The sequence below is a fragment of the Mus caroli genome, unplaced genomic scaffold (genome assembly GCF_978045245.1).
Source record: "Mus caroli unplaced genomic scaffold, Mus_caroli_1 scaffold_14, whole genome shotgun sequence".
Classification (NCBI taxonomy): domain Eukaryota; kingdom Metazoa; phylum Chordata; class Mammalia; order Rodentia; family Muridae; genus Mus; species Mus caroli.
This window is the reverse complement of record NW_028227269.1, coordinates 48,593,403-48,607,044: the sequence shown is the minus strand read 5'-3', so window position 1 is coordinate 48,607,044 and position 13,642 is coordinate 48,593,403. Positions and strand designations below refer to the sequence as shown.

Here is a 13,642-nt window from a genome sequence, read left to right as displayed (position 1 = left end):
CCAAGCATAGGGAGAGAAGTAGTAATCACTGCACTTCAGCAGTCAGAGGTAGAGCTGGAAGGGTGTGTACCACTGCCTCAAAGAGAAAAGCCTAGAGGGTGGCTGGTGATGGCTCCACCAAATTGGCGTCCCTCTGAACATATCAACCCGAATCGTGTGGGATGGAGAAATGTGAGGATAGAAAGCATAAAAGAAAAAAGTGATATGATTGGACCAAAATGACAAACATGGGGGTGGGGGTGGGGGTCATAAGTCCTTTCTCTGCTATAAACTAAATGCTCTGTATTGCAAATATCCTTCTGATTTTCTGACAATAGTCAGTGTTGAGGCTGCGATCCAAAATATCCTATTTTTGGATGTGGTGCCCCATCATCCAAAAATATTATAACTAAAACAGATAGACCACATGCATAAAATATGGGCATTAAAACTTAGAGCTGAGCAAGATACTATTTAAATTTCTGGTTAATGCGTTGATGCCACCAAATAGAACCTCAAAGTTCCAATCCATCTTTTGTTTTAGAGACTCATCAAGTTTACTAAAAAAACTTTGTCTGACCTCAACAAAGCTAAAATCTAATGGAGAGAGTAGGAAGAACCTACCACACATACTGAACTGATCAATGGACTTGATCAAAGATGAAGATAGGATTAGCTGGGACAGGTGAACCGTGGGCCCTGAGTGTTAGCTCTGCAGAAGGGTCAGTGACAGCATCTTTCCAGGGTTTCCTCCATGCTTTGCATGCTTTCAGTTTTTCCATAGCAGGGCTCATGTATCTTGTACACTTAGGGGTTGCTATCCAAGTACTTGACGTTTAGTTTGAAATCCAGAATGACTGCAGTACAGTTTGTAGTTTCAAGGATAATTCAGGGCATTGATGCCAGAGGAAAATAGAATCAAAATACCTTTATTGATGGAGCACTTATTTGTCTGAATAAACTTAAAGCCCTCAGCATCTGCATACATCCTAGAATTCCTTCTTCCACGGATATCCTCGTGCACCTAGCCATGAGCTCCATGGAGCGTTAGCTGTCCTAAGACTTTCCAAAGGACCCACCGTGTTTAAAAATGAGTGTACGGTAAAATGTTGCAGATACTTTAATCTTTTGTTTAATAGAATAATAAGAAAACTTACTGGGCAAAAAGTTACAAGCCAATAACTTAAACCAAATAAATAAATAAATAAATACCCCCCCCCAAAAAAAGAAAAAAAGTAAAACATAGATTTAAAAACTGTATTTTTTCCTTTTCCGAATTTTTGGGAAAAGCATGGATGTATGGCTACAGAAATTTTTTGAAAGAACCAAAATCTTTGGCCATGAATGTGAAACGTAAAAATTAAAATTTTCATTGCTGATAATGTTTCCATAAGAAAAGCAACTAGGAAAAAAAAAAGTACTCCCTACATTGTTCTAATATGGCTCCTTAATAGACTATTCAACAGCCAACTGTTAATGGGACTGAATTTGTGGATAATAAGAGATTAGAACTGCCAGAATAGTATCAGGGATGACTCCAAGAATAAATAGGATGGGGTGGTTGGAATGTAATCATGACAATGCAAACATTACTGTCATATTTATTGCAAATAAATGTAGGTATTGCCCAGTGTCTTAGTTAGGGTTTTGCTGCTGTGAACAGACACCATGACCAAGGCAAGTCTTATTAAAAAAAAAAAAAAAAAAAAAAAAAACAACATTTAATTGCGGCTGGCTTACAGGTTCAGAGGTTCAGTCCACTATCATCAAGGTGGGAGCATGGAAGCATCCAGGCAGGCATGATGCAGGAGGAGCTGAGAGTTCTGTCTTCATCCAAAGGCTGCTAGTGGAAGACTGACTTCCAGGCAACTAGGGTGAGGATCTTAAGCCCACACCCACAGTGACACACCTACTCCAACCAGGTCACACCTATTCCAACAAGGCCACATCTCCGAATGGTGCCACTCCCTGGCCCAAGAATATACAAACCATCACACCCAATTTTCCCCTATTGTCTGCCAGGATAGAAAGATTAAGGGGAAGTAAGTGTGAAGAGGGCAGAGGGTCTCACATCCTGCTTTGCTTTGGCCCTAGATGAAATCCAGCCATTCATAGTGGCATCAGCTTATTATCCCATATAGCTTAGAGGCCAGTACTATGTCACAGCATTCCCCATTCCACAAAAGCCAGACATTTGAAATAATTGTTTTTCTGATTTTGTAGAAAGAAGTATAGGATATCCATATGTCCTTTTCTTGTAGATTTTTAAGTTACCTTGGCACTCCAGCTCCTTAAGGAACCCTGTGTGACCTGTAGTTTCTGCATGGCTCTTTCTTTTCCTGCCTAGGTACCTTCATGCCACTTCTCCATCTCATATCCCACTCTGCCCACCTCCTCAACGCATTGTCTGCCTACTTCACTTTGCTTTTCAGAGGAATTCACAACCTAGCCTACTCTTGTGTCTGTTTCTTCCACTTCCCCTCTGCATACCCTCATTCCAAAGCCACACTATGCAGTTCTTTGAGGTCAGCAGTTTGCATCTTTTCATTATTTTTTCATATGTTATATTTTTATTATACTAATAATCTCTCTCGCTCTGAATTTCTATCAGATCCTTCCCACTTCCCTAGCCACCCAACTTCATGTTCCTTCTCACATTGTTCGACAGTAACAACAGCAACATAACCAAAAAAAAAAAAAAAAAAAAAAAAAACCTGAAAATCAAAACAAGTAAAATGAAACAGAAAGTAGCCCCTCCCCAAAAGCAAAAACACAGAATCCACTTTATGTTGACCTGGACATAGATTCTGCCCTGAAGTGTGGCTGATATAACTAGTAACACTCCATTGAAGAAAACTGATCTTCTCTTCCCCAGCAGATATCAATTGGAAATAGCTGCTTGGTTTGGGCTGGAAGTTTGTATCCACACACCTTCTTGGTGCTGGGATTTTGTCTTGGTTTAAGCATTTACAGGTCCTAGGCATGCTGCCACAGTCACTGTGTGCTTATACATACATCAGTCCTACTGTTTGGGAAAGATGCTGTTTCCTTGGAGTAATCCATCATCTATGATTCTTACAGACTCTCCATTTCTTTTATGTAGATCTTTGAGCAAAAGGTTGTTCAAAAGACATCCCAATTAGGGCTAAAAACTCCATAGTCGTTCACTCTTTACACACTGTCCAGTTGTGGGTCTCTGTGTTCATTATCATGCACTTCAAAATAAATGCCTTCTTTTATGATAATTACTTGATGTGCTGATCTGTGACCATCAGCATATGTCATCTGTAGTCATTTTATTACTATAATCCTTTCACAGAAAAAAAAAAAAAGAAGTAGAATTCACCTAGAGCTTATGTCCTACTGAGTCTCAGGTTCACAGCCACATTGGTAGTTTCAGGCATGGGTTTCATCTCATGGTCCAGGCGTTAAAGTCAATGAAAAATTATTGGTAAGTACTATAACATTTGTGCCACTATTACAGCAAGATGTCTTGCAGAGACATTCCTGCTGTCATTTTCAGAGTTTGTTACTGAATCAGACTGATCATTGGTTTTCTCCTCCAGTAGCATGTAGGGTTCCTTCCAATGCCACAAACGCTACACCATAGGGATAAAGCTGCTAGTTGTGCTCCAGCTTAATTTCTTGATGGTTGATGACATAACTAAATTGTGTCTTCAGCAAGAAGGATTTACTGTCATATTGTGGGGAGCAAACAATAGTCTTGACAATAGTCTGTGATGTTTGGGGGAAGCCTATGGGACCCCTTGGGCTAACAACTCAACGAAGAAGTTTTACTTGGTGACATAAGGTGTCATTATGGCATTATCTCCCTACAATATGGTGACTCCATTTAGATGCAATTCACATATGTATATATTTAGGAAGCTTCTAGAGTAGTGGGTTTTCAACATATCATATGGCTTTTCAACATGCCTGTAGTATTTGTTGTCCTTTCCCATCTTCTCTCCTATATACCCTATATTCTTCGTTCCCTTCCTTTTAGTTCTCCTAGTTTTTCATTTATCTCTTCATTGTTATATTCTATCTCCCTTTCCTAGGAGGAAAAGTCTTCACTTCTGTTCCCTTATAATCTACTTCATTGCAGGGTGGGTCAGATTGAAAGACACATATTTAAACCTCGAAGCTAACATTTTTTTTCTATAGAAATACTTGCTCATCTGTGTTCATAGCTGCTCTACTCTTGATAGCCAGAAGTTTGAAATAGCCTTGATTCTAATCATTTGATGAATGGATAATGAAAACTTAATATACTTATAAAATAGGATATTATTCAGCTTTTAAAAACAGTGAAATTTGCAAGTAAACAGGTAGAGCTTGAATCCATCATTGAGGTAACTCATATCGAAAAAGACAGATGTTTTCTTCCATATATGAATGTTAGCATTCTGAACTTTTTTTTTTCCTGATTGATAGATGGAGCTGGAGCACCTTGGCCTTTTTTGCTCCCACTGGGGACCGTTGACACTAGAGTTTATTTTTGTTGCTGCCACTCCATTTCCTACTCTTGGTCCCTTTTCCTTTTGTGAAGTACATATAGCAATGCCTGCTGGGAGCTGGAACCAGGGAGGACATGGAAGTGTCCTTATAAACTCTCAGTAACAGACAAGAGACCGACACATTTGGAGCCCCTTAAGGAGTTAACCAGTGTGGGCTTGTGCCTAGTGTGCTGTTCAGTGACCCATGATGGAAATGAAAAAGATCCTAATGTGTGTGAGATACCTACAGTTGCCCAAATCTCATGAAAGGAGACTCGATGCAGAGCTCATTGACTAAAAATTTCAGACTTGATTTCTGATAGACTCCCATAATGAGTGATTAAATATATTGTTTTTTAAAAAATTAGAAAAACCAATCTTGGTTCTTAGAGGAAATGACTAAAAGTCAGTATTTGTAAGAATTCCTTTGCCAGGGATGTATTATGTATTTTTACATACGATTGCCAGATTGATAAAGTAGCATCAAGGACAGATATATCTTGATCATGATAATGTATTTTGTGGGGTGAGAAACTTCCTATAATAGCCTGTTGAGGATAATAAAGTATGAACTAGATGGGAACATTGGAGGAGGAAAAAGCTGCTCAAGAAATAATAAATAGCCCTGGAAGTTAGAAGTGTGAGTTAGGATATAGCCAGAAAGCTCTATGTTTAAAGTTCTGTGCTTTGCCCCAAAAGTGTTCTCATAATGGGATTAACACGTAGCAAATGAGCAAAAGGAAATCATATCACATTCACAATATTCTTTGATGGCTGAACTGTGGGCTGCAGTTACAATGGAACACAAGGAGCCCTGAATTCAATATGCAAAAGTGTGATAGAAACATAATGAAAAATATAATGTCCACGGTATCAGTGAACTAGTTAAACGGCCTTGGCTCCCAGCGAGTCACACACACGCTGCACCTACCTAAGAACTCTCTGGATTAATGAATGAAATACACGCGCGCGCGCGCGCGCGCGCACACACACACACACACACATTCACACAAACACCAGCTAGTTTTGATATGCCTTGACTAGCTCAATGACTGGGCACTTCTAAACCTCCCTGCAGCTAGCACATACTTCCCTCCTGTATTCCTGGCTTACCACCTTCTAAAGTCCACGATTATAAAACAATTATAAAATTGTTAAATCCTGACATTATCAGTACTAACATGGTTATAATATATTATGGCTCTGTCTGCCATATTGTATAACATTGAAGCCTGGGAGCTGGGTCCCCTGAGGTGCAGCCTCAATATCATTGCCTCTAAACCACCTGACTCTGACCAACTTATGGGCTTTGGGTAATTGTAGCTTCTCCTTTTCCATTAGAATTAGAGACTTGAAACTGCATTTCATAGGGCTATTGTTATACTAAATCAGACATGGATGCAGCAGTTTTTAAAAATAAAATCTTTTACTCCAGGGTCATATAAAGAATGCCCATGTGTAGATCAAACTAGCCAGTAATAATAAGCAAAAATTTGCCCCAGTTTTTAGAAGGTTTTGAGAAAAGTCTAGTGACTATTGGCAGGAGGCTGTGCTGAAAGAACGGGGTCTCACAGATTATTAAACCACTGCTTAGTGTGAGGCTGAGAGAGACTGAGAAGCTGCTATATTCTACAGGTAGGTCTTTATCTAAAATATAAGTAAGAGCAGTCTAGGTAACCTTGGAAAGAAAACCCTTTGCTATAACTAAGTAGAATATTAAGAGTTGCCACTTTGTAGTCTGAGTAACATGGGCCAGTACCTATGCGACTACAGCTGAATTGCCAGCTTCTCAAACCAGTTCTCCACAGGTATCACTTAGATAATATTTAGTGAATGTACTAATGAATGAGTAATTGATACATGTGTATGATAAATGTTTTTAAATTTCTGTGTATATGTGTGTATGCCTGAGGATGTGGCTTGCATCTGGGCAAAGGCCATTTGAGGGGGTAGGATGTCTTGGAAGGGGAGTTACAAGCAGTTAGGACCCATATGGCTACTTGCTACAAAACACAAGTCTCCTGAAAGAGCATAATGTGTTCTTAAAAATGGAGCAATCTCTCTGGTCCCCCAAGTTATAAACTCTTATTACCCAGTATTGTATTAGGTTAGATATGGCCTGTAAAGAGAAAGGGGGTGTGGAATATCAAAGGGGAGAAGAGAACTTTAGAATCTCCTTCGAAATACACATTTGCTTTACTAGCGTATGGTCTGAGTTCAATTCACAGAAACTATGTAAAAAACCTTGGTGTGGCATTTCGCATGTGTACGTATGCACATGCATGCACGCACAATGGATTTACTGGAAGCCATTTTAGATCATGCAGTTGAGGCTACATCGTATGAAGTGTGAATAATGAATTGTTTTGAGAATTTTCTAGGCAGTGATAAACAAATGGGGCTCTCAAAATCAGAAATTAAAACTTATTTTTCTACATAAAAAAAGAGGCTAGAATGTTGACTGGATATTTTTACAGTTACAGGTTTTTGTTTTACATTCTAATTCTTAAAGGCATATTGATCCACACATGTCCGTCCTCCACCCCTCCTTTCCTTGCTGCCTAAAGTGCTTTCTTGTAGAAGTACCTCATTGCTTTGTTGTGCTTATTCAGGTCACAAGAGTACTGGCAGGCAGGCCTGGGATCATAAGCTTCATTCAGAACAATTTTTCCATCTTTCCATTTTCCATTTCTCTGTAGACACTTGTAGTCCCTCCTCTGCCAGGACTTCTCCATCCATTAAGCAGTGTGGCTCACCACTGGGGCCCATTTGGGCACAAACCAGACCTTTTGTTGAGTTACTGTACTCCCACCTTCCTAATTACAGAATTCAAAGCAGAACGAGTGAATTAATAACGTGTATTTATGCCCTGCAGTGCTTGGAGAACTGTAATGCTGCTGCGGGCTTGCCGTAGCACATGAGCTCCCCCTTCACCCCTTGGCCTCCATTTTTGAACTGTGACTTCACAGCAGCCAGAATGGAAGGTGCACTTTACTCTCCAGCGAGTAAATCATATGAATGGATGTTTTAAAGCTCATGCCCAACACACTGTGCACAGAGAGAACTGTACTTTCAAAAGCTCAGAGAAAACACATGCTTGGACTCTGAAACTGTACTAAGTACCCTGCTTCCTCAGCTGAATTGCCAGCTTCTCAAACTAGTTCTCCATAAGTGTAACTTAGATAATATTTAGTAAATGCCCTAATTAATGAGTAAATAATACATATATATGATAAATGTTTTAAATTTGTTTTTACATTTCTGTGTATATGTGTGTATGCCTGAGTATGTGGCTTGCATCTGGGCAAAGGGCTTCTTAAAGGCCATTTGAGGGGGTAGGATGTCTTAGAAGTAGAGTTACAAGCAGTTAGGACCAATATAGGTGCTTGCTGCAAAACACAAGTCTCCTGAAAAAACAGAATGTGCTCTTAAAAGTGGAGCCATCTCTCTAGTCCCCCAAGTTATAAACTCTTATTACCCAGTATTGTATTAGGTTAGATATGGCCTGTAAAGAGAAAGGGGGTGTGGAATATCAAAGTGGGAAGAAGAGAAATTTAGAATCTCCTTTGAAATATAGATTGCAACCAAGGCAGGGTTGATAAGGCACAGGGTTGAAAGGCAGCGGTGGCCTTTAAATGTGTGTTGTTTTGGTTTGGTTTGGTTTGGTTTTTCGAGACAGGGTTTCTCTGTATAGCCCTGGCTGTCCTGGAACTCACTTTGTAGACCAGGCTGGCCTCGAACTCAGAAATCTGCCTGCCTCTGCCTCCCGAGTGCTGGGATTAAAGGCGTGCGATCAAAAAGTTAGTGTTGATTATGTAGCCCTTCAGTAGGAAAATATATAAATATTAGAACCAAAGGAAAACTCCTAGATGCCAAAAGATTATGGACATTAATTTCCTTTGCTTACTAACGGAGGATTTGAATCTGTTTGGACTGAATGTTGCAAGTTTGTTACTGTGGGCAGTTCCTTCAGTCTGCGTTTTCAAGACCATGCAAGTTGGTAAGGATTAGTCACTGGTGTTCTACAGCACTTTCCTATTAAAATTTGGTGGTTAGGGAAACCTGAGGTATTAAGTCTCTGTTTTTCAAATGTTATGGCTCTCAGTAGAAAAATCTATCTGTCAGACGTCAGGCCTCGGACAGGCTAGAGTTGAGAGAGATCACATACTCTACTCCAAGAGCTTGTATTCTTTGGATACTTACTTCACTTAGTGGGCAGGACAGTAAAAAGGAAATAGAGAAGTTATGAAAATAAGTCCCAAAATGGAAATTTTAATTTAAGAATAAAATGTAGTGTGGAAGCTGAAAATACAACTCTGCAGCAGTTAAATGTGAAGAACATCATCACATGGTGTCAGTTAGATGCTTTGTACAGAAGATATAAAGAAAACTGACCTTTTCTTCGTGAAGTTTGTGCACATGAGCCCAAAGCAGGCAGACTAGGAGATTGACTGGATGGTGACTCTAACTCCGCAGAGGGCAGGACTTGTCTTATACCAGGAAATCAATGACTTCCAATATAAATCTAATTTATTGCCCTTTTAAAAAGAAAGAGAAAAAAATTCAAATTCTTACAGAACTGTTTATTTTGAGGTCACAGGTATATCTTGAAAGTGATTCATGTTTTACTATATTTCTTTCTAGAATATATGATGTCCATATATCTACACCTTCAACCAGCTATTTCATTTTCTATTTTATTTTATTTTTTATTCAAAACAAGCACTCACATTATAGTTCAAACATTCCTTGAACTTGTAACCGTCCTTAAGCCTTGGCCTCTTGACCTACCACATCCAACTAATTGAAATCTGAAATTCCCTTTATATGTATTCAAATACTGACTGCATTTTATAACAAAATTAGCAATTTTCTTTCTTCAATACTAGTACTATATTTGTTTAAGGCATGCTAAAAATACATATATTAAAATTTAAAAAACATATTACAGTTTACACAAATTAAAATTCACATTGTGCAATATATTCAAATACTCATCCTTACCCCTTGAGTTCCAACTTGATTTAGAATTCTCAAGGAATTACTTTCAGGTTTTACCATTACCACTATATTGCTCTTATATCTCTATATTAACAGATATTATTAGGACTATGTAAATTACATATTCATTACATAATTGGTAACTATTTTTAATCATGATTAATTTTCAGCCATTGATCTTATCAATAACTTGCTACAAGTGAAAATGAGAAAACGCTACAGCGTGGATAAAACCTTGAGTCACCCTTGGCTACAGGTAAAAGTCATCCGTGGTTTGTATTTTTGTGGGCCCGTCTCCAGTTATTTATATATAAGACTTTTTTATATTAGCTGTAAAAATCTTTTGTCATGTTTATACAGGTATAATTACCCTAATACTGTTTTTTTTTCCAAAATGCATGCAATTCCTTCCAATTTAATACCAGTGTAGTGTTTCTAAATGTCCTTCTTTCTATCAGGAAGATTTGATGAAGGTACACACATACATGGAACACGTGCACAGAGCTCCCCCTGCCATACATATGTACAAACATACATACACACACACACCAAGGGTCATAGCAGAACTCAAAAGACCAGATTTGGAAAGCATCTGTATGCTTACTCCTGATAGTTGTCTCAATAGATGCCCATCTGCCCATTTGCTGGTCTCATTTGGAAGCTATATTTCAAGTTTCAGGATATTATGCATGGATATAAATACATGACAAATGTAAAGTACAGGAGTGTGTACTGCATTTTCTCTTAAATAGTTGCTGTTTTCATATTGGGTGTCAAAGTTTAGAAAATGATATTCTGAAATAATGAAGGATTACTTATAGCCATTAAACTGCAAAGCAATATCAACATTCCTAATTGCTTGACTACAAGCATTAATTATCCACACTGGGAGCCAGGGCATCCTCCAAGCAGCATGCATGGTCTAAGGCTAAGCAAATAAGATGACCTTGGTGCTGATGCTGCCTGTGGATGCATTGTGATTCAGCACTGAGAGAATAGAAAGGACAGGTCACCACACAGACTAGAAGAACTACCAGCATAGGAAAAGAACGTCAAGTTGCAATGATCTCTAGGATGATATTTTGGCATTTCTTCTTCAGGACTATCAGACCTGGTTAGATTTACGAGAGCTGGAATGCAGAATTGGAGAACGCTATATTACCCACGAAAGCGATGACTCCAGGTGGGAACAGTACGCAGGCGAGCAGGGGCTGCAGTACCCGGCGCACCTGATCAGTCTGAGTGCTTGCCACAGTGACAGTCCTGAGGCTGAAGAGAGAGAGATGAAAGCCCTCAGTGAGCGTGTCAGCATCCTCTGATTCCATCCCCTCTAATCTGTCAAAACACTGTGGAATTAATAAATACATACGGTCAGGTTTAACATTTGCCTTGCAGAACTGCCATTATTTTCTGTCAGATGAGAACAAAGCTGTTAAACTGTTAGCACTGTTGATGTATCTGAGTTGCCAAGACAAATCAACAGAAGCATTTGTATTTTGTGTGACCAACTGTGTTGTATTAACAAAAGTTCCCGGAAACACTAAACTTGTTATTGTGAATGATTTATGTTATATTTAATACATTAAACCTGTCTCCACTGTGCCTTTGCAAATCAGTGTTTTTCCTACCAGAGCCTCATTTTGGTGAGAGCCAGGACCTATCCAGGACACCATTGTGTTTGGTGTGCTCCCATTGATGGTGGTGTTGTAAGCAAACTCTTGAGGAGTAGATAATCTGCAGGTGTTCTGTGAACAACTCAAAATGCACAGTGGGTGGGGGTGGGAGAATGAAAGATGAGGAGAGGGCATAAATGTCCTCAGATTGACTCGCATGGAAACAGTTCTACTGTGTGGGTTCAACTGTTCTGCCTGTCTGTTGTGCCTCAGTGTATTTAAACTCTAGTAAGTGCACCTCAATATGTGGAGCTACTGCTCTAAGCCTAAATGCCTTAGAATGTAAACTGCTATCCATACCAGATGCATTTCCTCCTTTCTTACAATACCAACTGTATCCACGGAAAACCAGCAACTCAGCAAATGTTGGCCTTTTGTGTATTTTTCAATAATAAGAAATAAATCTTCTTTTCAAACTTGGTGTCATACTAATCAAATTATTTTTACTTATAGTCTATGGTCTTCTTTTTAGGACAGTGAAGTTCAAAGGTATTTTCTCAAAGACAGGAAAGTCATGTCATGCCTGTGCGTTTCTTTTTAAAACTCGTATATCTTTATTTACTTTTCTTTTCTTTCTTTATTTACTTCTATTGTATGACTGTTTTGCCTCACATGTATGTCTGTTGACCATGTGTGTGCCTGGGCCCTGTGAGGTCAGAAGAGGGCATCAGATCCATTGGAACAGAAATTACAGGCAGTGTAAGTGCTGGCATTGAACGCCAGTCCTCTGCAAGAGCACTCAGTTCTCTTAACTGAGCCATCTCTCTAGCCTGTAGGGAAACATTTCTACCGTGCCTGTCACCTCACTGAGTTGGAAAAGAAGCTTTGAAGAGAAAACTTAACAAAGCCGAACATCAACATGGAGAAGTAGGCATATACAGTTACAGGCTCAATGTAAGTTTCTGACTGATGGTAAAGCAGAGATTTATCTGAAGACTGGCTTGGGCTTATTTTTATGTGATAAAAGAAAAATAATTTTGAAATAAACCATTAAATACTGAAAAAAAAATAAGAATCCACTCAAACAACATTATACAGTCAAAGAGGAAAAAGGAAGCCCTGTGCTCACCAGACGCACAGGGGCACAGAGTCAAGCAATGTCAATTTTTTCTTTTTCTTTTTTTTTCAATTTTTTTTATTATTTTCTTTACATTTCAAATTTTATCCCCTTTCCTCATTTCCTCTCTGAACCCCCCCATCCCATCCCCCCTTCCCCTCCTCACTAACCCATCCACTCGCTTCCCTGTCCTGGCATTCCCCTGCACTGGGGCATCAAGCCTTCACAAGGCCAAAGGTTTCTCCTCTCATTGAGGTCCCACAAGGCCATCTTCTGCTACATATGTGACTGAAGCCTTGAGTCCCTCCTTGTGTACTCTTTGGTTGGTGGTTTATTCCCTGGGAGCTCTGGGGATGAATTCATGAAGTTCTTAGGCAAATGGATGGAACTAGAAAATATAATCCTGAGTGAGATAACCCAATCACAAAAGAACACACATGGTATACACTCACTGATAAGTGGATATTAGCTCAGAAGTTCGGAATACCCAAGATACCATTCACAGACAACATGAAGCTCAAGAAGAAGGAAGACCACAACGTGGATACTTCAGTCCTTCTTAGAAGGGTTTTTTTCTTTTTCAGAGAGATGACAGTGGCAAACTATATATGACTGTGTGTGTATGTGTATGTATGTATATATGTGTATGTGTGTGTGTATAGATATAGAATGCTTCAGAGAATAAGAGGCAAAGAATAAATCAATGTGTTAAGACTGTTAATATTCTTGCTCATTTAAGTAGTCTGAAAAGTTCAGTTTCCATATCTACTACTTTAGAGGTGATATGGGATAAAATATGATAGGAAATAGGTTGTGTGTGCATTGTGCATGTGCATGTGCACATCCAAATGTGTACTCATGCCCAAGTAACTGCATACAGAAAAATATAGATGTCTTTTGGGGTTGACAGAATAAAACATGCTAACTAATAAGAGAATGAGTATTGTAGGAATATGAACAGCACCTTTTCTATGACAAAAGAATAGTAAGCAGATTCAAGAGAGTAAAGGAGTAACATATGTAGCATACATTAGAGAATCATAATTTAAATGACAATGATACATGTTAAATGCATATCTGCCTTTAGAAGTTATAATATCTAGATTCAGAGGTTCTTCAATACTGTTTTTAAGGTTTGAAATTTGTACTGTTTGAGTCTCAGAAAACCATTCACATTTCAAATTTTTGTTTGAAATTAATTAATTAAACTAATAAATTTCATTTGAAGTTGAGGTTAGCACCATCAGCAAGTTCACCCTGTCTGCAGAAGCTATATTAATGCTGAGGCAAAACTAATGACCTTAAAGCCAACTGCCCTTGCAGAGGGAGTGAGAGCTGACCAAGCAACAGTAACTAGGAAGACCGGAAAGAGGTACATATAAGAGATGGCGGGAGGTGGAACCTGTGGTCCTTGTTAATAATTAAATGTGGAA

The 13,642-nt window shown here is 38.9% G+C and overlaps 1 protein-coding gene across 3 annotated transcripts in view; it reads left to right on the top strand.

Moving 5' to 3' along the window:
- Prkd1 (protein kinase D1) overlaps window positions 1–11,552 on the top strand; it is a 290,171-nt gene extending 278,619 nt beyond the window's left edge. For all 3 annotated transcript variants that reach the window (XM_085830348.1, XM_085830349.1, XM_085830347.1), the window contains 2 exons: window positions 9,650–9,735; window positions 10,580–11,552. In XM_085830348.1, the coding sequence (XP_085686474.1) occupies window positions 9,650–9,735; window positions 10,580–10,798 (305 nt within the window). In that variant the 3' untranslated portion in view covers window positions 10,799–11,552. The remainder of the gene's footprint in view (window positions 1–9,649; window positions 9,736–10,579) is intronic.
- The last annotated feature ends 2,090 nt before the right edge of the window (window positions 11,553–13,642 follow it).